Source organism: Castor canadensis, chromosome 3, assembly GCF_047511655.1.
Source record: "Castor canadensis chromosome 3, mCasCan1.hap1v2, whole genome shotgun sequence".
In the NCBI taxonomy this organism is placed as follows: Eukaryota; Metazoa; Chordata; class Mammalia; order Rodentia; family Castoridae; genus Castor; species Castor canadensis.
In genome coordinates, this window is record NC_133388.1 from 37,089,426 (window position 1) to 37,115,143 (window position 25,718).

The following is a 25,718-nucleotide window of genomic DNA, read 5'->3' on the forward strand; positions in this document are numbered from 1 at the left end:
TGGGGAGTGGAGGAATACCACACCAATTTCCTTTTGTCTTCTGATACCCTGGAGTTCTTACTTCCCATCTCTCAGCTCAGGCCATTTAGTAGGATCTGGGGAGGAACCACCCATCCTGTCTGCCAGAGGCTTCCTCCTCTCTGCAGCAGAAACAGCCTCACTGGAGACACCAGGCAGGGACGGGTTCCAAGGAAACCAGTCTCTGAGAAGACATCAAGGTATTTCCTGCCACCCTGCTTCTTCTCCAGTAGTCCTGGGCTCCCCCACCTACAGACATCCCATCTTTGGCTCCCCCTCTTTTCAGGAAGGGGAATTAAACCACTCCATTCTTGCCGTCCTGCCTCCCTGTTTCTGCGAATGCACTTATTCGGGCTCCTAGGCAGCTGGAAGGCAGCCACCTCCACTGGTTTTCATAAGCAATCTTTATTACAATTGCTCCCCGACTATTCCAGCAGCAACTATTTTTTCATTACAGCATTTGCTCCACTGACAGGTGCTCACAGCCCGAGTTCTCGGGCCCATTTCCTGTCCTGCAGAGCAGCCTGGTCAGACAGGCAGGAGTTCCACTAGCTTGGGACCCCCATGGGAGAAATCCTGAGAGGATTTGAAATAATTCTCCTGGAGAGGGGCGGTGGGCGGGGGAAAATTCTCCTTCGGCCCCAGAGAAGCCATTCTTTCCAAGTGCCTGCTCCCAGGAGCCTGGGGCTGGAGGCTGGAGTGGACTTGGCTGACCTAGAAGGGACGGGTGGCACCCAGCCTTACAACAATGACCTCCAGGGCCCTGGCTCCCCGTCCTTGTCCCCCAGTCATGTGGTGTTTAAGGAAGGAAATTGTACAGCAATGCCCTTTTCTCCCTAAAGAGGGAAAACTTCCTATACCCATCTGGAGGATGGTTTTGAACTTCCCTCAAACCCACCTTCCTCTGGACTCTCATCTGTGAGGATGGGGGTACCCAAGTCCCAGGAGCCAGGAGTATCTGAAGAGGTCAGTCCTGTTCCCATGCTTTGAGTTTGGGCTGGTGGGGTTTTCCCCATGATCCTAGTAGGTCTGTTTTCTGTGGTTTATGACCCTTTGCACCCCTTGGCTGGGGCGGGAGAGGGGAGATGTTTCCTAGATGAGGAATGGACCAGAGTCCAGCAGAAACCACAGCTTAGGAGATATGGCTCACACCAGCACACCACTTCCACCATGAGAGGCCCTGCCTGCTAAGGCTAGCACTTCCTTTGTTGTTTCCTCTACACATGTGCACGCGCGCACACACACACACACACACAAACACACACACACAATCCACCTTGGCTCTCTGAGAGGCTCTGGAGGTAGTAGCTGGCATTTCACCAACCCACGACTGCCGGGGATGTAGTCTCATTTTCTAATGTACATAGCCCCGAGGGCAATTTCCCCTTTAGGCTTCTCCAGGAACATCTGAGATGGTTTGGAGTCGGGGTGAGCTGGGTGAGTGGGCAGAGATGATCCAGGCCAAGCCCTCGGTTCACAGATCAGGCCTGTTTCACAGATCCTTCAGGTCCTGGCTAGAGCTAACCACTAAAGGCCTCCAAGCAGACGTACATGTACCTAACCTTGTCTGCAGCACAAGAAGTGAAGGAAAGTTGTCCCTGGGCTGAATGGAAGGACTTTGATAATCTAGAAGTGGCCGTTAGGCCTGGTAGGGACCTTGTCTAGTAGAGGGTGATGGCTTTATTTGGTAGCATGCAGGGTTCCTCAAAGGTTGACAGTGCTGGGGTAACAAGACAGCGAGGCCAGGGTCTGGGATTTCCCCCAACCCTGTGACCATCTTACCTTGCACAATCCACTAAGCCCACTGGACTTCAGGTATGTCTCCATGAGCGACAAGGAAGGTGCACCCATATCTCATATGTGCCCTTTGTGTTATGGAATAGCTGCTTCAGAAGTCATTCTTGCCTACCCCCAAACCAGGACCAGATGGAGGCCCATCCCAGCTCTATGTCTGGCTGGGTCCCACGCAGCTCCAATTGTCACTCAAAGCTGTAGATGGGCAGAGTGGTAGATCAGCTACAGCAGTGCCCTGGAGGTTCCATTAAATGTCTGCATGGAGTGCAGAGGAGGACCTGGAACTAGCCAGGCTTGGCAGAAAACTTCCCTAGAGGAGAGGACACTGAGCCAAATCTTGAAAGATATAGGGGGTGGTGTTCAGACATAGGAATCAGGATGGCTGAAAGGTAGATGAGGCTGGGGATGGGGTGGGAGGGCTTTGGTATAAGGAGTTGGACTGTTTCCACAAGTGATGGCAGGAAGGGGAAAGACTGGAGGTGTTGACTCAAACTCCCAGTAGAACACACAAGGACTTGCCCAAGGATGGTTACCCACACTGAGCTGCATCAGAGCTGGGCTAGTGTGGTGGTCTCCTTGACCCTGGTCTAGGTCCTCACCCATTTCCCATGTGAATAGGAAACTAAGAACAAGACTGGGCAGCATTTCTGGGAGTGCCTGAGGAAGCAGAGCAGTGGGGCAGGAGGCAAAGAAAGGGATGTGGATAGGATGGTCACTGTACTCACTGTTTGCACTGGGCAGGGCTAGAGGCCCCTCTGCTGCTGCCTGGCTTGTCCAGGCAGGACAAGTCCCCTGGGACTTCCTCATAGTCCTCTGGCAGGTCATTTTTTTTTTTATTCATTTGTTCACATGTGCATACATTGTTTGGGTCATTTCTCCACCCTGCCCCCCTCTCCCACCCTTTCCCCTCTTTCCTCCTGGCAGGTCATTCTTGCTGGGATGCCAGATTGAGGTGCTGAGGTGCCTCCCTGGCCCAGGCTGGGGCCCATAGAATGACAACGAAATATCAAGGCAGCAGGACAGCAATTGAGGGTGAGGTCATTTGGATGTCTAAATCACCAGACCAAGACTAAGAAAATCTTCCTCATTTGTGAAGTATGTGTGAGTGAAAGAAAACTTGCTAAACAATGTTGGCCTTTTCTCAACCTTTTTCTTCCCATTGACACCATAGCGGCCATACCTGTAATGGCGAGTGTCCCGGATGGGCCTGTCTGGGCTCAGCTTGTCGCTCTCCAGCTGGTTGAATGCATGCTGCCTATAGGGGTCCTCTCCAGGCTTCAGCTGCTTGGCTGACAGGTAGGCCTTCTCATCAAAGCCTCTTGAGGGTGTTCCTGTCACCTGAGACAAAGTTCAGCATCAGAGGCGGCCACAGGCAGAAGCGCTCTGGTGAGCGCTTAGTACACACCAGGTAGGAGCCAAACACATTCCCTCATTTGTATCTTGCCCCATCTGCTCACTGTACAGATGAGGAAACTGAGTCTGATGAGACTTTAAAAAGTGTCCAACCTGAGCGCCAGTGTCTCACACCTGTAATCCTAATTACTTGGGAGGTTGACATCAGGAGGATCATGTTTGGAGGATCATGTTTCAAGGTGGGGAGAGGAGGAGGGAGGGAGTTTACAAGACCCCATTCCAACTGAAAAAGAGCTGGGTATGATGGCAGGTACCCACCATCCAATGAAGGCAGGAAGCATAAAATAGGAGGATAGTGGTCCAAGCTAGGTTAGGTCAAAAAGAGAGACCCTATCCTCAAATAACTAGAACAAAAGGGGCTGGAGGTATGATTTAATCAACAGAGCACCTGCCCAGCAAGTGCAAAGCCCTGAGTTTAAACCCCAGTACCACCAAAAAAGTATAAGTGTCCAAGGTGAGAGCCCGTGAATTATAAAGGCTGAATTCAAACTTGTCACTCTGAGTTTAAAGCTCACACCCCAACCTAGGCTCTTTGCTGGGCATGAAAAGGGTGGGTCCAAGAGAGCACCAGCCTCCCAGATGAGGTGCCTTGAAGGGCCTAGAAACTAGAGTGGACACTGCCAGGCACCCTGAAGACTGACAGTCTCCTGGGGATGCACTTGAGCCTGGCACTAGGCTAGGCATAGAGGAAGTGCCTTGTCAGTAAAACCCCAGGACTTGGACAAGCTACTGCAGCGAGAACTGCCCGTAAGGACAAGCAAGCCATCACAGGCTAATGCTAGAGCTGCTCAGAATCAATGCACAGTGATGCAGCTTCTCTGGGACTTTTGCTTGCTGCTTCAGTGGCCCTATGTCATAGCCACTGCGCCCGCAGGTGCTAATGCTGGGGCATGATGGATGGCAGATGCTATGGCCCAGCCACCTGCTTCTTCACCACACCGTACCTTGTGCTCCCAGAGTCCCCAGTGTCTTTCACACATTGGAGACAAATGGATGGATGCATATGTCCTGACATCTTATTACTTGAGCCAAAGTGCTGGCCTGATGTTCCTCTGAGTGCCACAATATATCATCAGACTGCTCCTAATCCCTCCTGTCCACCCCACCTGCACTCTGGGCCAGAGCTCCGGGCTTTGGAGAGGCAGCAGGAAGGAGGGTGAGAATCGGCCACTCACAGAACCCCAGAACAACGATACCATCACATGTCCCTTCCTAGAGGACGGTCCCAGTATAAAGCTGGACCCGTGGGAGAAGGGACCACTGTGTGGGATGACACTGAGGAATCACAACCCCAGCATCCCTGGACAGGAATGGTGAAGGTCCCAGAGCTTTTCTCTCCTGAACTGTGGCCCCTCTGCAGTGCTGTCACTTTCTTGGGTGGGTTCCTGTCCTTGGGGCCTGCCAGTGCTCCCTGAAGACAGAGCCAGAGACGAAGGTCTCCTTGTGTCCCCTGGGCCTCGCTCACAGCTACAGACACAGATGCTCAGTGTGTGTGTACTCAGAGGTGACATGCCATGGCCACTACACTGTAATATTCTGAGTCAGTGCCATGCCAGGGACTGAACAGATGTGGCAAGGCCCCATGAACTCAAAATTCATTTCAGGAAAGACAGGAGGGAAAGAGGGGAGAAAGGGAGAGGAATATTCTGGCTTGAGTCCTGGTTTGCTAGAAGGATCCAAGCTGTGCAACTCTGAGAGTGAGAATGGAGAGGATAATGGTCCTTTGTGTCCTTCCCACCTGGGACAATAAAGGCACTAAGGCAGCCCCTCACCCCTTCCTCCCAACTCTGGGACACGGGGATGGAAAGAAGCCTGCAGCCAACAGCTGAGGAGCTAAAATTAAAGAACAACTATAGAGGGATGAGTGTTTGAAACTCCCAAAGGAAGAGTATATCACTTCGTTATCCTCTAAGTCAACTGTGGGAAATAAGCATGTTTATTTATTTAGGACTTTTGGCCACTCTGTGGGCTCAGGAAACCTCTGAGTCTCATCCTACACTCACCCACTGCCAATTCCTACTTCCCTGGTAGGTGAGAGCTTCCCACCTACCAGGCACTGAGGCACCCTTTGCCAATTCCAAGGACCACCCAAGCATTGGTCATTCATTTATGAACACTTGAACTCACCCACCCATTCCTTCATTCACTCGCTCATTCATTCATTCACTCTGCCTGTGTGCTGGAGGAATACTTCTGAGGCTGGCCCCAGTCTGCTGCCTTCACACACCTCACTCAAAGATTCCTCAGGGCCACAGAGAACGTTGTGGAAGAATGTCCACACAGGCTACGGCCCTCTAGAGATGCTCCTCCCAAGGCCTCAAAACTGAGTTAGCCTCAAAGATGTTCTCAAGAAACATCTGCTGCTCCTTAACTCACACCCAGAGCCTCTGAGTGGTCCAGTCCTCCTCCAGGTGGACCATGGGACTACAGTGAGACCTCACCTGAGAGACAACTTGTGGAGAAGGGAGATGTGGATACACCAGGCCCGGTCCCTCCCAGAGGTCTCGGCCATGTTGGCCCAGCAGTCCATTGAGTTTGGAGCTGAAACATTGGCCCTGAGTCAGCCAAGTAGAGGGGAGATGGAGGAAGGGGTAAGATGCGGCTTATGTGATGTTATGACCTTGGCAGGACTCTCACTCCCTCTCCCTCAGCCTCCCCATGGCCTCCTTCTGGTCGCCACCCAGCACCCTTCAGTCTCCAAGGTCTAAACACCAATCATCTGCCCAGACCATAACTCACTTCCTTCAGGCCCTTGAACTCCTATTTTTTTTTCTCTCTCTTTTTTTTTTATTATTCATATGTGCATACAAGGCTTGGGTCATTTCTCCCCCCTGCCCCACCCCCTCCCTTACCACCCACTCCCTCTCCCCCCCACCCCCTCAATACCCAGCAGAAACTATTTTGCCCTTATCTCTAATTTTGTTGTAGAGAGAGTATAAGCAATAATAGGAAGGAACAAGGGTTTTTGCTGGTTGAGATAAGGATAGCTATACAGGGAGTTGACTCACATTGATTTCCTTCTAGGTTAATTCTTTTTGATCTCACCTTTTCTCTAGTACCTGTTCCCCTTTTCCTATTGGCCTCAGTTGCTTTAAGGTATCTGCTTTAGTTTCTCTGCGTTAAGGGCAACAATGCTAGCTAGTTTTTTAGGTGTCTTACCTATCCTCACCCCTCCCTTGTGTGCTCTCGCTTTTATCATGTGCTCATAGTCCAATCCCCTTGTTGTGTTTGCCCTTGATCTAATGTCCACATATGAGGGAGAACATACGATTTTTGGTCTTTTGGGCCAGGCTAACCTCACTCAGAATGATGTTCTCCAATTCCATCCATTGACCAGCGAATGATAACATTTCTTGAACTCCTATTTTTGCCTTTAGTGCCCTTCTTTGGCCTTGAGACTTTAGGACCTGTGCAGTCACAGCGATGCAACATTACCTAACTCAGCATCTCAAGATGTGAACCTCAGGGGCAATCAAAGTCATGAAGGTACTTGAAAATGGCCCGGTGCCAGTGACCCACACCTGTCATCTGAGCTACTTGGGAGGCTGAGATCAGGAGGATCCAGGCTTCAAGTCAGCCAAGGACAAGGAGTTAGCAAGACCCCATCTCAACCAATAGCTGGGCACAGTGGCACGCCCGTTATCCCAGTGATGGTGGGAAGCATAAAATAGGAGGATCTCTGTCCAGGCCAGGCTGGGCAAAAAAACAAGACCTTATTTCCAAAATAACCTGAGCAAAAAGGGCTGGAGGTGTAGCTCAAACAGTAGAATGAGCCTACCTAGCAAGTACAAAGACTAAGGTTCAAAGCCCAGTACAGCAAAAACAAAACAAAACAAACAGAACGGCTACAACAAAATTTTCATGTTGGGAAGCATTTTCATACTTAGTAAAACTTTAATATTATTAACACTTTTAATTAAATTATTAATTATGGACACTTCACTAGAACTAATGCTAAGAATTTAATGAAACTTCAAAATGTTAATGAATTCATTTGTCACTTTTTGAACAACAACAAAAAGTGCACCAAGCAGCTGCTATGGCCAAGATTAGGCAGGTGCATCCCTATCTTCTAAGCCACAAATTCAGGGTTACTTATTTTACGTATTTATTTATTTTGGTGGGACTGGGGTTCAAACTCAGGGTTTCACACATGCAAAGCAGGTGTTCCAAAAGCAAGCACTCTACCACTTGAGCCACACGTCTGCTTATTTTTAGAGATGGGGTCTTGCAAATTATTTTCCGGGGCTGTTCAAGTAACTAGGATTACAGGTGTGAGCCACTGGCACTTGACTATTCAGGGCATCTTGATGCCTTCCCCATGCTCTGCAGCCAGAAGCAGACTCCTGCCCTGGGTATCCCTAGGTGGTACCCAGTGGATATAACACTAGTATTATACTCAACAAATATTGCTTGGAATTTCACCCTGTGCAGACACGGTGTGAGAGGCTGGGAATATGGAAATAAAAGCTGGCTCCTCCCCAAAGTAGAAATTTGGCCCCTTTCCTGCCCATCCCATGCCAGGCATGGCCATGGAGGGTGATGAAGAAGGAATTCCCACCCTAAGCTTAGAGCATGGCAGCTGGACCTGAGTGCAGAACCTCACCCCACCCCAGCCCCAGCTGGGCAGTGACCACAGATCCATGAGCACTGAATGCCAGCTCCCTTCTCCTCATCTCTGACTGAGAATTCAGTCTGCTATCCTGTTTTCCAATCTGCCGCTCACTAAGCGTGGTGGAGCAAGAGGGTAAGTGCATCATTTGGTCCTCAGCTGCAGGATGTTGGGAACTAAGCTGCACCAGCCTGAGACTGGCGATCCTTGGCTTGGAACCTTTTCTGTGGAATTCTTATGTCAAGCTGGGACACGTGTCACTGACGTTTGTGCTCTCGTGTTCTCTCACTACAAAGTGAGCTGCTCATCTGTGAGTTCTCAGACCTGGCACAAAATAGGTACTCAGCAGGTGCTCACTGAATAAAGGAATAGATGAATGAATGAATGAATGAATGAATGAATGAAAAATGAGTATTGTCCTTGCTCTAAAATTACTACAATCAGGAGGAAACAATAGTAAACAAATGGGACCCTTTGACACATCACATGTGCTTTGGTGACCTCTCCTACACAAAGTGCAAGCCCCAGAGCTTATGGTGGCCTATGACAGGATGCCCTGTTCCTTGCAGGCCATGGCTTCTACTTACTCTCTCTGTTCCAGCCACACTGGCCTCCTTACTGTTCCTTGAGCATAGCAGGTAGCTTCCCCTTAGCTCTCTGGTTCCTTTTGCCTTCCTTCTAGAAGGCTCTTGTCTTACACACCTGCATGACTGTCTCCTTCACCTTCTGCAAAGCTCTGCTCAAACTTCACCTTGTCTATGAGCTGTCTCAACCACCCATGGAAAACCGTGTCCCCAATCCAACCTTCATCTTCCCTGCAGACCTTCCTCACTTAGGTTTTCCTCACAGCACTTTCGCCACCTGATATTCTGTATGTGCTTTACTTACTTATCTTTTTGGCACTTCTTAGGAAAAAAAACGCTACAAGAATATAAGCTTCACCAAAGCAGGGAGTGTCTGTTTTGTTTAATGCTGGATCCCAAAGCCCAGAGTAGACAATGACTAATGAATGAATAAGGGACAAGTGCTCATGACCTCAAGCCTCCCCCACCTCCCTACTCTACAATACTTGGAACTGCAGTGCACCAAACAGGTGACAGGGTAGTTTTTGCCTTCCTTAAGGACTGTCCCCATTCACATGCTCCTAGCAAGGCTATCATCCACTGTCTCCTGTCTTAGCAACCCAGGCACTCCAACAGGAATGAACATAGGACCTGGGCTAGGCCAATCTATGCCCCTAGCATGGTGATTGGTTCAAGAATAGACATTTGATTCAATCGGGGCCAGTTAGAGCCTTCCCTGAGACTTTTCTGTACAATGACCTCTTTTTATTGGCTCTGCTAAGCTTGGGAAATGAAACTCTTCTTTCCCATCACATAGGGAAATCTTGCCTTAAAAATTGAAACCAAGAAAAAACAATATTATATGGGTCCTTAGAGTCGGTCTGTCTGTCTCTCTTTCTCTCTCTCTCTCTCTCTCTCTCTCTGTGTGTGTTTCTCTTCTTTCTGTTTTGTTTTTTAAACTACTTTGAGTTCTGCTCTAGTAACCAAAAGTACAAAGACATCAGTCCTTCAGTCCTTTCAATGAACAGAAAAATCATTCTCCAAAAGTAGAAAGGAGAATAAAAAAACAAAGTCCAGCAAATGAACCACCAGTGGCAATGATGGTGTAGGTGTCAGTCATCCATTCCTAAATACCAGGCTGGTCTCTGGCACTTGGCCCAGTGGCTGGAATCCAGGGCTGGGTGGAGCATTCCCAGGGTTCCCCAGCAGGCAGGGCTGTGTTCAGGCTTCATGGAAGTTCCATCTGGACCACACTAAGAAGCCCTTGTGTTACCATGGTGAGGAATGAGGGCTGGGAAACTGTGAGTGATGGCCTGGTGGGCCTCCCACATCTCCCGGCCCCCTGCAGAGAGCTCTTGGCTGAAGTTTAGGCAGCTGCATCCCTTCCTCTCCAGTCTTTGTCCTTTTAGGAAGGACCAACCCTAGCACATTCATGTCCAATAAGGTCAATCACATGGGAAATTGCTGAAGTTGAAATAATGACTGTGCTCCACAAAATGGGAAGAATGACTTCTCGTCTTGGAGCCTTTTCTTTTCAGTCCATCACTTTGATTAAATTTTGAGACATGTCTGACTTGTTTCAGGGTTCCCCCCCCCCCCCAGCTAGATTTGTTTATTGCTTCTTGGACAGCTAAAATTAGGAAACAAAGGCAACGGGGAAGGTTTAAATTAAGAAAGGAAAGTATTTTCCATGTCATTTTTGTCAAGAACAGTTCAACCCCAATCCCCAAATCTTGTAAACTTTCTCTTAAAACACACACATACTGCTTTATTTTAGATTTAAACAACTCCAACTCCTTTAAAATAATTGCTGCCCAATTTCCCTTCACTGCCTGTAAAACAGGTACCTGCTGGGTTTGCCTTTCACTAAATTTCAATGACACTGCAAATAAAAAAGCTCTGGCTCTATTTTATGGATGGCTCCTGAGTTTTTTTCTTTTGAGTCTGCTATAAACCAAAAACATCTGGTGAACAAAATGTGATTCCCAACCACCCTTCCCTCCCCCGGGAGCAAAATATCACCCACGGCTCGGTCCCAGGTTGAAAGACGGTCATTCATTATGAGAACCGGGAGGCTAAGTCCATTGTTCAACATCTCTGAGTTCAGGGTCTGGGGGTTCTGGCTCCCACATGGAAGGGCAGCTTCCCTGGGGCCTCCCTGACCTGCCCATGCTTCCAGACTAGACAAAGATGCTACAAGTGGCACAGGGCCAGAAACCTCAGGCTGGGGACAGGGGACTCCTGAGGAGGGCATCAAGGGTCCCAGACACTTGCCTTAGAGGCAGCGGCAACAACCAGGGCTGTGAAATCTGACAGGCCTGGGATGGAATGCCAGCTCTTACTGCCCTCTGAGCTGCTTCCTCATCGGGAAGATGGGAATTGCATGAGGATTAAAGGAGATAATGCATGTAATACAGAGCCTGGCACATACATTGTATCCATGATTTTTAGTTAGTATTATTTTACTAATTACTAACCTCACCTACCTTTTTACCAGTGGTTCTTAACATTGTCTCCATCTTAGAAGCACCTGGGAAAAATTTTAAAAGGCTGATGGTCAGGCCTTACTGAAGAACAATTCAATCAGAGTCCCAGGAGGTGGACACAAACCCCAGGAGTTCTGGAGCCTCCAGGCAGTTCCAGTGTGCTTCTGAGGCTGAGAACTTTCTATGGATGCATGATGATGAGGGCCTGCCAGGTGCCGGCTAGTGGAATCCCAAGATCTTGGCACTAGGAGGGACTCTGGGGGGTGTCTCCTCGAACCCCTTCTCTGCAAGCTTCACAGTGAGTAACCCAGAGCTTTACCATCAGCTCTGGGCTTCACCAACTAGCAGAGTCTAGTTACCCTGGAAACCTACCATCTTGCAGTACTTCCATCCCTCAGGCCTGGAAGGCTCTAGTTCAATTATACATTAAGTCAGGCATGGTAGTACATATCTGTAGTCCCAGCGCTCAGGAGGCCGAGGTAGGAGGATCATGAGTTTCAAGCCAGGTTGGGCTACATAGCATGACTCTCAAAAACCAAATAAATGAATAAATGAATAATTCGTATATCAAAGAGCATGGATGGGGTGGCCTGGGGACACTACCTAGGGCCTCCAGTTAGATTGTCTCACCATATCCTCATCCCACTCCTTCAGGGGAGATAATGACCACTCATTATGACAGCAGTGCCATAGTGGGAAGAGTTCCATTGGTCTTAAGTGGGTCTGGTGGTTTCACCAAGAAAGTCAAGTTGGGGGAAGCCCACAACTCATTAATTTAGAGATCTGAGCCAACTGGGGTGCTCTGCAAAGGCTGGGACAAGGCATCAGGCCACTCCTCTGTACAGTCTCTGCTCAGGTCCAGCAGGTCCCCTTGAGGTCCAACAGGCTCCTTAGGTCTCCATCTCCCACCCTCTCCCCAGCCCAGAAGCCATTTGGGATGGAAGGATGTGAAGGGTTATCCTTTCCAGAGATCTGTAGAGAGATCTGCCAGTCGGTCTACTTAGCTCAGGTCCGCAAAGGTCTGCAAAGGATGGGAAAGATGACGGGGCCTGCCTTACCCTCCCAGCCACAGCTGCTGCAGAGGGGATGAGGACAGCTGCACCTCTTTACAGTAATGGGCCCATGGTGACTGTTCACTGGTCTACCATACAGGGTGCTCTGCTACATGCTTTCAGCCTCCTCCAAATACTCCTGTGAAACAGGTGTTCTCCTTATCTATACTTCACAGAGGCAGGAACGGAGGCCCAGAGAGGTACCACATCATGGCCCAGGTCACACAGCAGCTGAGTGGATGGGCTGGGACTAGAATGGAGACTGTCTGGCCACGGAGCCTAGTACCTCTGTGTCTTCAAATCATTCCTGGGCCCAGATGTGCCTGGTACCACTTGCAATTCTGAATCCCTCCACTCTAAGGCAGGGTGGCTTCTGATGCCCAGCACGAATCTAACCCTGACAATTGCAGGCTGGAGGCTGCCTCCCTCCTTGGCCCAGGGTCAGAGCATCTGTTCACAGCTCAGATGGGACTTGTCCAAAGATGGCACCTCTTGGTCTGCACACAGGCTTGGAAGCACTTCTCTGCTTATGGCTCGAAAGGACATAGGAGAAAAGGAAAAATAGGAGAGTCTGTGTTACACAGACAGCACACGACCACACTTCCCTGGATCAGCCTGGGCCCTCCTGGGTCTTCTCAGCCAGGGACATCCTTAGGTTTCTGGTGACCCTCAGCTGTAGCCACATCAAGGGGGAGACAAAACCAATTGCTCAGGGTCTTATCTGCCTGTCATTCCAATCCCCCAAACACCCTGGCTGTGCTCTGCAGCTGAGGGAGAGGAGGTGAGCAAGAAGTTGTAAGGGCCAGGCACCGGTGGCTCAGGCCTATTATCTTAGCTACTCAGGAGACAGAGATCAGGAGGATCACAGTTTGAAGCCAGCCCAGGCAAATAGTTCGCAAGACCCTATCTCAAAAGTACCTAATACACACACACACACACACACACACACATACACACAAATGCTGGGCTGGTGGAGTGGTTCAAGGTGTAGGCCCTGAGCTCAAGCCCTGGTACTGCTTAAAAAAAAAAAAAAAAAGACCTGTGAAAGCAAACTTAGGGCTCCCCAGACCCCTATAAATACCTTCTGGCCCACAGATGGTGCAGATCAGCACCTGTGCTGCTGTCGTCACAAGTGCAAAGTGCACTTCAGGTGTTTCACTGTCAGAAGCCATTGAACTCGGAACTGTCAGGCATTAACTAGAAAGCCAAAAGCAATAATTGGGCCATGCAACACAGAACACACATGGTGCAACTGTCACAACAATGGTGACAACCTCTCGCTCCACAGCCTGAGGTCAGGATCAAATTCAACCCACTAGAACTCAGCAAGGCTCTGATCACCAACCAGGCATCTCAGTTTATAAAACTTTCTGGAACAAAGAGCCAAGTCAGACTAGTGGTTCAGGTGGTACCTTATTGGCATTGTGGATCAAATCCAGAAATACATCACCTACAGTCCCTGACTAATAATTAAAGTTAGGTTATACTCCTGGCAAAAATGTCAGCCAGTAGGACAAAGCATGTCAAAGGAAGACTTTTTTTTTCCTTCAAAAACTAACATTTATTGATTCACATCTCAGTGGGAACAGCACAGCGACGGGACTACAAAAGCCACAGTAAATTATGGATATTCAAGAACACGGAGGCGGGGGAGGGGGGAATGTTTTGTTTTAACTGGCCTAATTAATAGTACAAGGGGATTTCATTGTGATGATTCCATAGGTGAGTACAGCATACTTTGAGCAAGTTCACCCCCTCTGTCATATTCCCCCAACTCTTCTTGAAAAGGCAGACTTTTTGACTCAGATGCATCATAAAGAAAAAGGAGCCTAGGGGAGAAGAACTTGGGGAAAAGCAGCCTGCCTCCTGGTGTGACTCCTTTAGAGGGGCTACTATGTTTGAATGTGTCCCCTCCCAAATTTATGCTGAAACATAATCCCCACTATGGTAGCATTAAAAGTGGGGGCTTTGGGGAAGAGATTAAACCCTTGGGAATAGATTAAGACCCTTATAAAAGAGGCTTCAGAGAGAGCTCACCCCTTTTTGCCCTTCCACCACATGAAGATCCAGCATTGTCCTAAGAGGAGGATGCAGCAGCCAGGCCCCATCTTGGGAGCAGAGAGGGCAGCCCTAAGGAGATGCCACGCCTGCCGAAGCCTTGATCTTGCACTTCCCAGCATTCATAACTGTGAGAAATGGATTTCTGTCATTTATAAGTCCCCTAGTCTATGGCATTCTGTCATAGCAGCACAGATGGACTAAGCCTGGTCTGTCCCCTCCAGAGGACAATGCCCCTGGACTGGCACCTTCCTCTGTAGCATCTTATATGGGTACAATATACTAAGAGGCCACAAAATCTAGAAACAAAGATCATATAAATATACATATGTACTTACAGACAGAACTCTCTTGATCGCCTTTGGGATATGCTAAAGGTGTGGTTTTATTCAGTGAGAATTAAAGACGTGCATTTTCTGATCGCAGATACACACAGTATTCACTGAAGTTGTGCGTGGTGCCCTGAACCAGCCGTTAGTGATCAACAACACGAGGTCATGTATTATAACACAATCAAAAGAAAGCACTTATTATGCGTGTTTGTCTATGTGTTCTTTTATGGCCACCCACCCTGCAGTTAAACAGACCTGAAAGGAAAGACATGGTTTATTCTTGGAAAAGACTCAGGGATGCAAAGATATAAATCTTTGTGGACTTAATGTACACATTCAAAGCAATCCTGATCAAATGACAACTTGTGTTGGGAAGGGAGGTTCAGCTGGAACAGTTTAAACATGAGAGAACAATCAGAGAAAATCTGAAAAAAAAATTAAGGATGGGAACACGGACTTGCCAGATATTAAGACAAACGACTTCATACAGACTTGGCTGGGAACAGTGGTTCACTTCTATAATCCCAGCTACCTGGGAGACAGAGATTACAAGGATCATTGTGTAGGGCCAGCCTGGGCAAAAAGTTAGTGAGACCAGCCCCCCACCCCCATCATAACCAACAAGCCTTCCAGCTATGAGGGAGGTGTAGGTAGGTGGATCATAGTCCAGGCTGGCTCAGGGCAAAAAAAAAAAAAAAAGGAGGCTTTATAAGTAAAAAGGGCTGGGGGTATGGCTCCAGTGGTAAAGTGCCTGCCTAGCAAGTGCAAGGCCTTGAGTTCAAACCCCAGAATCACACACACAAAAAAGAAGACGAAAGACTTTTTGTAGTAGAGTTCTACTGGTATGAGAACAAACCGATCACCTGAAGAAAGTGGAAAGGGCATAAGATAAGGTGGACTTCCAATGGCAGTGGGAGGAGATCACCAGTGAATTACGTGAGGAACGTGATCAGAAAATGTAGAAATGAAATGAAAAAAGCTGAGCTCATTTCTTAAACTAAAATAAATTCCAGGGGACTCTTCTAAATTTGAAAAAGAAACCAAAAAGAATAAAGTAAAAAAATGGTTACTTTTTAAAAAATAAATTTGACCAAATACCATAAAAGAAGACACTATATAAGACTTACTACTTTTATAAGGCAAAAAAAGTCATGAGGTCAAACACAAACCACACTCTGAAAAATGCTAGCCAGCTGGGCGCCAATGGCTCACGCCTGTAATCCTAGCTACTTGGGAGGTTGAAATCAGGAGGATCATGGTTCAAGGCCAGTCCAGACAAATAGTTTGTGAGACCCCATCTCCCAAATAAACAGAGTGAAATGGACTGGAGCTGTGGCTCAAGTGGTAGAGCGCCTGCTTTGTAAGCACAAATCCCTGAGTTCAAACTTCAGTCCCTCCACCTCAAAAAAACATATCAGCCAAGTGATCTGAGGACAAATGACTAATGTCCTTATTACACAATGAACTCTTATAAATCAGTACGGATCAATATTTCAAAGGAAATGCAGACAGAGAGGATATGAAGAGGGCTGGTGGAGTGGCTTAAGTGGTGGAGTGCCTGCCTAGCAAAAAACAAACACACACAAAAGTCTATGAAGAAGCAGTTAACAGAAAAATGAAAGGCAACTGGCCAGTAGTGAATGAAACCTCACTGATTATTAAATAAGTGCAAATTAAAATAAGATACAATTTCTTGCTAATTCATCTGGCAAAGTTCAAGAGTGATTATCAATGCTTAGAATCTTGTCAGTTTGAAGAAATAGTTCCAAACTACTTGAGTTATAAACTGGTTATAGTGTGAATTATACATTGGCAGGATCATGATGGGAGGCTGTCTGGCAGCCTTAGCATTTTAAACAGTATTCTTGGACTTAGCAGAAGTTCCACTTTTAGGTAAAAATACACCTGGTTTTCCTAAGACAGTCCCAGTTCACACCTGTGCTCTTGGGAGCCCCTCTAAATTTGCATTTGTCCTGGTTTAGGTGATAAGTTATTTGATCATCTTACATTTCTAGACATTAGCTCTGCAATTAAACCAGCAAGTATAATAACTATAGCCTTATTTGTAATAGAAAATGCTGGAAATAAGTATCATTGGAGGCCTGATGAAATACATGCTGTCTCATCCTTGCATTAGAATTCTAAATGAGTGGTAGAAGGAATAAGTTAGATATACATAGAATGATTCATTTTGAATACATAGTTCATAAATCATGCATTTGTAAATGCATAGGTATAGCTGGAAAACACATGGAAAATTGCTACACAATGAGAAAGGAATGAGCTGGAAAAGGGAAGAATTTTGTCTTTTCCTATATACGAGACAAATTTTTTAAAAAATATATAAAGCATTTATCCTTTTATAATAATTTTTAAATGAAATTTAGGTCAAGTGTGGCGGTACAGACCTGTAATCCCAGCACTCTGGAGACCCAGGCTGGAGGATCTGAGTTTGAGGACAGTCCAGGCTACATAGGAAGGCTCTAACTCAAAAACCAGTCAATTTGATTAGATTGAGAAGTACTGGGTTGGTGAAGCACACCCAGGAGTGTGTCTGTGAGGGCATTTCCAGAGAGGATTAACTGAGAGGGGAAGATCTGCCTCCCTCCCTGCCCCAACGTGGGCAGCACCACCCCTCCCAGGGGCAGATGGAATGTAAGGGTAAAATGGAGAAAGCCATGATGGACTGAAACCTCTGAAACCCTGAGCCAAAAATCAATCTTTCCTCCCTTAAAACAATAAACAAAAATGAACCTTAGCTCTTCTCTACCTAAGGTAAAAGAGCTGAGTTCCCCAGCCTTCCCATCAACATCATTACCCTGGGGAACGAGGCTTGGGAGCAATGCATTGGTGAAAGCGAAGCCCCTCCCCAGCTGCTGCACCAGTACCATGTACCAGTCAGGGTAGCTGCTCCTGACCATCTGCAGGGGAGGGGGAGAAAGGGGAAGACAGCGCGTATATCAGCCAAGCCATGGTGTGGGGGTGGGGTGCTTTTGCAGGTGAATTCATCATTCAGGTGAAGCTTGGTGACCCAATTTGACTTCTCAAGCTCAAGCTCAAAAACTGGGTGGGAGTGGCCCTGTCTCCACTAGCCAAGTTATGAAATCAGCATAAGTGTCTGTCCACCTGTGGATGAAGAAAATGTATACACAGTGGAATACGATGCAGCCTTTAAAAAAGGAAGAAATTCTGTCATTTGTAACAGCATGGAGAACATTTTATGAGGGGTAGAGAGGTGGGGAGATGGTAGTCAAAGGGTACAGAGCCTCCAATAGGAGAAATAAGTCTGATTTCTTTGAGACGGGTTGCCCGCTACGGTAGATGTGAGACAGGCTAGAGTTAGGGGAAGTTCGGGACTCACAGAAAATATAGGGGTTAATGTTGTATGTGTGTGTAGACTGCCCACGCCCCTCCCCACTCACTGATTATTGGATGGGAGTCACCTGGTTCCTCCCTTCCCCTAGGTTAGAATAGATTTTAAAAGCACCTGGAAGAGAGTAGCATGATCTATTTCCTTTCCTAACTTTTAATAAATCCCAGTTATACCCATGTGTTCTGCTTAGATTCTTCCATGCCAGAGCACAAGGACTAAGATCTTCTGGAAATACCTTTTGCCATTAACAGTTGCGGCAAGCCAGCCAGTCAGTAAAGGGTGAGACCTCAAGATGCCATTTCTATTGATCTCTTTTCTCTTAACCCATCCCTCTCTGTCCTCTGGCCCTGCGCCCCTCCACCTGATATTTTGGAACCAGACACCACCCATGGCTTGGGTAGCGTGGGACCCTCATGCTGGGAAAATGGTCCCCGAGTTCCATTAACACCGGGACTTGGGGATACCCGCCCCAGGGGACAGACCACATTAAACCATGATGCCCTTCCCCCTTCCCGCCTTCTCTCCTACCCCTGCCTTTTTTGCATGACAGGCCCGATCTCCCAAAAATGCTGCTGTGCGAGTGTCCATCCATAGTCTCTGACCACCTGGCCTGGGCAGCCACATGGCCCGGGAGGATGATCAGGACCGCCCCAGAGCCCTAGGCAGTGCTAGCCATGGGAGCTGGATTCCTCTCTGCCCGTCCTCCACCTCCTAACCTGTCCCATGCTATGGGCCACCAGGCTGTGTTGTGAAGAGTGAATGAGGCATGCTTCACCCGCCTCCAACCAGCCCCAGATTTTAAACTGCCTCAGAAGAGGCCAGGCACGCGTGCCCACCAGAGTTGAGAAGTGCCAAGCACAGAGGAGAGACACAAGCCTCCACATGCTGGCACTCTGGGTCTTTGGCCCCCCTCTTAGCGCCATGGCACCCTGGCTGGCGCCTCTGCCCAGTGGCATGAGCAGGGAGTGATGCAGATAAGAGTGCTCCCACTACAGCTAATGCCCAGGGAAGCTAAAGTTGCCAGTTCTGGTGGCCAGGACCCCAGGCCTCAGGCTCGACCTCTTTCCTGTGGCTGCCATGTGTCTGCAACCTTCTTCCTCTTTGTCTCCTCCTGCTCCCTTACCTATCTGCCATGCCTCTGTTTTCCCTGGGCACCTAGTCCCAACTCCCGCCCCCCCACTCTAATTGGCCCCCTGGCCTGCAGGGGTTTCAGAAATGCTCACCCCAAGGTCACATTCCCCTGTCCCAGGGGCACCGCCCCGCTGCCAGTAAGTGGCTGGCACCCTTCACTGGTGGGATTATTTAGCAGATTCTAAAGACACTTTCTAAGTCTCCTTTCTTTAGGGGCTCACAGAATGGCTCAAGTGGTAGAACGCCTGCCTACGTGAGGCCAAGAATTCAAATCCCACCTTAGTTTGCTAGGACTACTTGGTCTCTTCATTAGGATAACAGCTGGGTTAGCCCCATGAGGGGGTAGAGAGGTGGGCCCTTAGGAGAATGGGTGCCTGGAACCATTGGTCTCTTTTTCTCTTTGCTGCTTGTTCACTCCAGAGACGTCTGACAGAACCAGATCAAAAGGACCTGTATTGGAGACTTCCTTGGTATCTGAAGAAGGGATGCTGCATGGATCCAGGAAGCTTTTGCTTTCTCCCAAAGGGAAAAATTTCCCTTCCCTTTCCTTCTCTCTCTCCACCAGCCAGCATAGGGAGAGCCAACATATTCACTGGGCTGTGTCCTTAACTACTGGGAGTGCTGGGCAAAAAATAGAGTATTTGTGTTAAAGATCTGTTATAAGCTACTTAAGAATCTAGCTGGCTAACCTACTAAAAGTGATGACAAAAGTAATTTAAGAGTGAACTCTAAATTGATGTGATTATCTTGTGTCACTGTGTGCTTTCTATGCATGTCTTAGTCTCTCTCCTGAGAATTGTGGCCACTTGGTTTCACTTTTTTTTGAGTTCATACACACGTAAAATGTGAAATGTATTCATATGTGTACACATTGTTTGGGCCATCTCTTCTCCCTGCCCCTCATATTTGACATTTTTTGATATGCTTAGGTCAAAACATTTGTGTGTGTGTTTAGATGTCTTGAGGATGATTCTTAAACTACTTTTGTAAGGTTAATGTAAAAGAGTTGTTCGGAAAGGTATCTACTACCAGCCAGGCCTAAGGTCTAAAGAAAGGTCTATCCTCAGCCTTAGGTCTAAAGAAAATGTATGGACAACAATCTGTTTCACTCTATCGTGAGTGTAATTTGCATTTAACTCTTTTGTAATTAGGTTTGTAAACCCATGTGTTCTTGTAGATTGCTATTAAAAAACAGTTTAATTTACTTTTCTTCCTGAGCCTTTTAAGGTATAAGGTTGCTAAGAGTTTTATTAAAAACAGTGTTGTTGAAATTCACGTTTTTACAAAGATTGTTTCAAGATACAAATTAAGATCTTAAAGCTTATAAATTTATTATGTGTGATTGGGTTGGCTATAGTTTAAAGTTTAACTAGAGAGTTTTCTGATGACAAAATTTAAAGTAGTAATGTGTATTTAAAAATGGGTTTCTGTTTTATCAAAATAACTGTCAAGGAGTTTTGGTGCTATAGGCTGATACAAAATTTTACCAAAACCAAACAAAAGTTCACTCTCCAGAAGGGATGATGAAAACTTAAGTTTTTATTGGGATCTATTAAAAAAAATAGTAATAATCCTAAAATACTACACTGTGCGTGTCATTAACTCTCAATGACTGAGCCTGTTATTCTTGGGCTCTAGGGGTGCATGCAGGTCAACAACCACCCTGCTGTGTGTCCCGAGCCACGCTGTTAGTTGCATCAGCAGTCTACGATGTGATTTCTTATCAATATCCAAGCCGTGGTTCTCGCCATTGGGTTTCCTAGCTTTATGCTCACCCCCTTACTTCTGCTTCTGTACCTAATCATTTGAGACATTAATTCTGTTGGCTTAATATTTTTTTTTTTAATGTACTTGGTCCCTCATTCTTCTCAGCTTACGAGCTGACTACAACCCCATGGCCTGATGTGCATACGTGCTGCTGGCTCTTCCCTTGCAGGCCCCAAATCCCAAGCTTCCTGCCCACATCTCACTGCAGCAAGCAAAGGACACAGGTCTTGGGGAAAGCTGACGGAGGCTGTGGGTTTGTATCAGCCACGCTTACCTTGGTGCGATCTGGATTTGGTAATTAATTCTGTACTGGTCACAAAAGTTCATATTAAGATGTTTCTTTTTTTAACACTCAACAGATTGTCTTCCTTTAAGTTATCTTTTTCTTTTACATGTTGTTTTTGTTATCAGCCTCTTTGCCCAGTGTATGATAGTTCTGATGTTTTATTGTTTATTGGTAAAAAAGATTTTTTTTTTAAAAAAACAAAACTCATCAAACTCAATGAGTTAAGTTCTCCACACAGCCCATTTGAAATTATTTACTATTCTTTGCATCCTGCCTAAATTAGTTTCTTGCCAGATGCAAAAACCCTAAGGTATTTTTCTGGTAACACTGAAGAAACGAAGTTTAAGTAAAAATTATTTTAGATGGTTCTAATACTGCTAGTGCCTTGTACATGTATCTAAATGTTAAAAAATCATTTATAGAGCTAAAAGTGTATACATATAAACAGCTATGGTTCTTTTATCTCAGGTACATTCTGGCTAATAACGTCTTTCACATTTCTACCGTTTTTGACAAATGCTGAAAGTTTTGTCATTTAGCCTGACACCTGTTTGTCAGATAAACATTAGTTTATCTGACAGTGGCTAGATAATGACACTGCCTTCCCCTAACCATTGGAAAGTTTAGGGTTTTTTAGTTGTCAGTACTATCAATACAGTACGGACAGGTTTAAACTGTGATGCTGCTACTGGCTCCTTTACATGTTAGGTGTCTTTGTGTTCTTCAAGTATATAAGCCTTCTAAAATACAGTTATAAAAAGGCACTGGTGTTTTAACTTCTTTTTCAAGTTTGTGCATATGTTCCCAATTGTAATAAGATAAGTTTAGTAATACTATATACAATCAAAAGAAATTAGACTGTTACATTAATTGCTAAACTATTAACCATGATTACTTTAAGTTTTATAATTACAGTTCTGATCCTTTTCAAACATTTACAAACAAGCCCATGGAAAGTGACTCTGCAAGTTCTTATATGTCAACCAGGAGAGACATTCTTAAGAATTGAGGTCATTTTGTATTTTCCTTATAAAACTTTGTAAGTGTGTCTGTTGAAAATTTACAACAATTTAAAGGTGTCAGTACATCCTGTATGGGACAGATAGATTTAATTTAAGCCCAGCCTAAGAGCCATTTTGTAATAAATCTCTTTGTTGCTCACTTTGACCAGAGAGGTCACATTGGCACTGACAGAATCTTCAGAGATGACTGTTCAGAGAAACAGTTTAAGAGGACACAAACCCCCCAAGTGGTTGGTATTCCCCAACTTCTTAGAGGGACAAGTAGCATTCAGTCTCCTGAGACAGTTCAAAAGGACTGCACAAATGATGGGACTTCTCCAGAGATCCAGGCTTCTAAAAATAACCAAAGTCGAGAGATTTTAAAAAGGGGGCTCTTATGCATGTGCTCTAGTGTTTAAACCTTCTAGGCTTCTGGCAAGAGACAAACTCATGTCTTTGGCCAAGGCCTTCTGTTTAAGCAAAGGCAATATGACTTTTAGTGGTCTCTAGCTTCTGCCTAGGGACACTGTGAGTCTTCTTTCTATATAGAACTGACTCATCGATGTTGACTCTAATTGTACTGGTATCTGCCCCCTGGTACACCTGGCCCCTAATGTAAATATTATCCCAAATAGTCCTTAACTGCCGACTACACTGACAGTCCAAATAGAGAGCCATCCAAGGGTTAAAAACAGCTACAAGTATAAACACCTATAAAAATAACCCTAAGACTCTGTCACCTTTCAAACTGAAAAGTTAGATTCTTTATCCTTCCTGCCACACCTGGCAGGACCCCTTCTGATGCTCCTCTCATTGTTCATGTTTGGATCATGCCTTCTAAGCCAGATTTCTCTCTTCCAGAATAAATGCCTTTAGGACCCAAATCATAAGGCTATTGATCTCCGTAGACAAACAAGATCTCCATAAGCAACCCCGATCTCCATGAGAAACCTGAAGTGTACTGGAAAATAATCCAGACACCTTGTGTCCAGATGAGCTCCCAGGGAAAGAAATAGGAAAGACAATTTCTCTTTACAGGAAGGGTCTGCTGCCCCTTGTCATCTTGAAGCAGATCTGGAAAAAGAGCAACCTTAACAACCTCAAAAAGATTTTTTCTGGATCTTGTCTCTCAGGGGGAAAATGAGGAAGGCTAGAATTAGGGAAAGTTTGGTACTCACAGAAAATATATGGGTTAATACTGTATGTGTGTGTAGGCTGCCCACACCAGGCCCAGGGATGGCTGGGACTGCCCTCACCTGGTCCAGGGGCACCACTCATGCTCCCACTCACAGACTATTGGATGTGAATCATCTGGTTCCTCCCTTCCCATAGGTTAGCATAGGTTTTAAAAGCATCTGGAAAAGAGTACTATGCTCTCTTTGCTTCCAGCTTCCACATGTATTTCCCTTCCCTAACTTTTAATAAACCCCAATTACACCCATGTGTTCTGCTTGGACTTTTCCCTGCCAGAGCACAAGGACTGAGATCTTCTAGAAATACCTTTTGCCATTAACAGATGTACCCAAGTATATCTAAGAGTTGAGTACCACACACTTCATTGTCACTGGGAGGGTGAATCTCCACTGTTTTCATCATGGAAGACATCAAATGCCTGAGATGACAGATGGGTTGGTTGGCTTCATCTAGTTATTCTACATTATATTAAACAATCATAGTGTCACTTTGTACCCCATAAATACATGTAACTATAATTTGTCAGAAAATAATAAACCAGGCGCCAGTGACTCACACCTGTAATCCCAGCTACTCTGGAGGCAGAGATCAGGAGGATCACAGTTTGAAGCCAGCCCTGGCAAATAGTTTGTGAGTTCCTATCTCAAAAAACCCATCACAAAACAGGGCTGGGGGAGTGGTTCAAGTGGTAGAGTGTCTGCGTAGCAAGCAGGAAACCAACCTACTTTAAACCCCAGTGCCACCAAAAATAATATAACAATAATAATAATAAACAGAGTAGAGAAGGGGTCAAGAAAGGTCTCTGGCCTCACATACTGCAGAGCCCAGCCAAAGGAGGACACCCTGGTCAGGTTGATAGTAAGGCATGTGGTAGATCACTGCCATTTTGTCCATCTCAAGTGCTTTAAAAAAAAAAAAAAAAGTCTTCTAAAGTGCCTGTTGTTGAGTGCTTAACTTAGTAACTCAGGCGAAGGAGATGGGCCGGCCTAGGATTGTGGGAAAGGGCCACAGGTCTCCGTCCTCAGGCTGGTCCACAGCCATTCTGCACATCAGCCTCTGGGTGCAGCGATCCCCAGCTGCAGGAGGGTGCTGATGATACAGCAAGGTTTGGTGTGCACCTACTGAAACCATCGCTCAAAGTCCCCAGAACCCCTCACTACACAGTCCTTTTCCCCACCAAGAGTAAATGACCTGGAACAATGGCCACTTACCCTGTCATTGTTTGACGCACACTTATTGTGGATCAAGGAGCCGGCACCAGAACAGTGAGGCCTGGGCCTGTGGACAAGGCCACTGAAGAGTCAGGAGCTTCTTTGGAAGAGATCTATGGCTGTGTGTGGCAGGAAGCTAGTGTTTAGGCGTGCTTGTAGGCGAAAGAGGTACCTCGTGCCCCAGAGACCTGAGGTGGCCAGCAGCTCTGATGAAGTGTCACCTAAAAGATACTTGCTCCTTGAGAGGCTTGAGCTTTGGAAGAAAGGTAAGAATGCAGCCGTCTCTGGATGGGGGAGCCTCAGGAAGCAGGTTAGCCTGTGAGTGCCCCTCGTGTCCCTGCTGGGTGCAAGTGAGGCAAATGGGGCCAAGAGGGACAGAAATGTGCCTCATCATTTTACTGTGGTCGATGAGTCCTCTGTGGGGAAGGTTAGTGGTGGGTAGTGCTTTCTTTCCTATCTAATGTCTTTGAATTAATGACACTAAATCCTTTTTAAGCCATCAGAATGGTTATTAAATTGGTACCCTTTGGAAAGCAGTCTGGCAGGATGCCTCTAGTGCTGTGTCCTTTGGCACAAAACCTTTCCTATTTTACTCCATCTACTACCTCCCCCTAGTCATAGAGGGGTGCCCCCAAATTCCCATGTACTCAGAAGATTTGTTTAACTTCAGAAAGAGGGAGTGACTTGCATAAAACTGGGATTCCTTTTATGAGGGGGGAGAGGTGATGGAGACAATTTCACTATGTATCCAAGGCTGACCTTGAGCTCTCAATCCTCCTGCTTCAGCCTCCTGAGTGCTGGGATTACAGGCATGTACCACCATGCCTGGCTCGAGATTCCTATTTTAATCACATTTCAAATTATAGACAGAAGTTAGCATGTTCACTCTAGCTTTATTTATAATAAGGAAAATTGAAAAACAATCTAAATGCCAACAGCAGGGGAAAGATAAGTAAATTGTGTTATCAACTCCATAGAACATTTGGCAATCCTTTACGATATTTGCCGTAGGCTGTGAAGATGTAAGGATATTTATCCAGAAAAACTGAAATCAGGGTTTAAAAGAGATATAGGATTGTCCCTGAAATTTAGGGAGGAAAAGCCCTGACTCGGCTCAGCCACCTGCCATACGTGCTAATCAAAGAGATGATTAGTGGTGACAGGCAAAGGACATTAGGTCGAGATATCTGCATCAGGATGAACAGATAAAGGGGTCTGGAGATCCCAAGTCTGTCTTCCAGGGGCTCACAGGAACTCTGAGATTTTTATAGAAAAGCGAGACAAAGGAGGCGTGGAGGCACACAGGCTGACAGAGCAGGTGATCTTGGTCATAATCTTGATCATAATCTCAGTTCTGGTTTTAAAGGAGTTCTGGAGACACTGTTATGTCTGCTGCCAGGGGTAGTTTCCAACCCTTATCCTAAAGA

The 25,718-nt window shown here is 46.4% G+C and overlaps 1 protein-coding gene across 2 annotated transcripts in view; it reads right to left on the reverse strand.

Moving 5' to 3' along the window:
• Galnt16 (polypeptide N-acetylgalactosaminyltransferase 16) overlaps positions 1-25,718 on the reverse strand; it is an 85,742-nt gene that overhangs the window by 27,110 nt on the left and 32,914 nt on the right. For both annotated transcript variants that reach the window (XM_074067700.1, XM_074067699.1), the window contains exon 3: positions 2,993-3,150. In XM_074067700.1, coding sequence (XP_073923801.1) covers positions 2,993-3,150 — 158 coding nt within the window. The remainder of the gene's footprint in view (positions 1-2,992; positions 3,151-25,718) is intronic.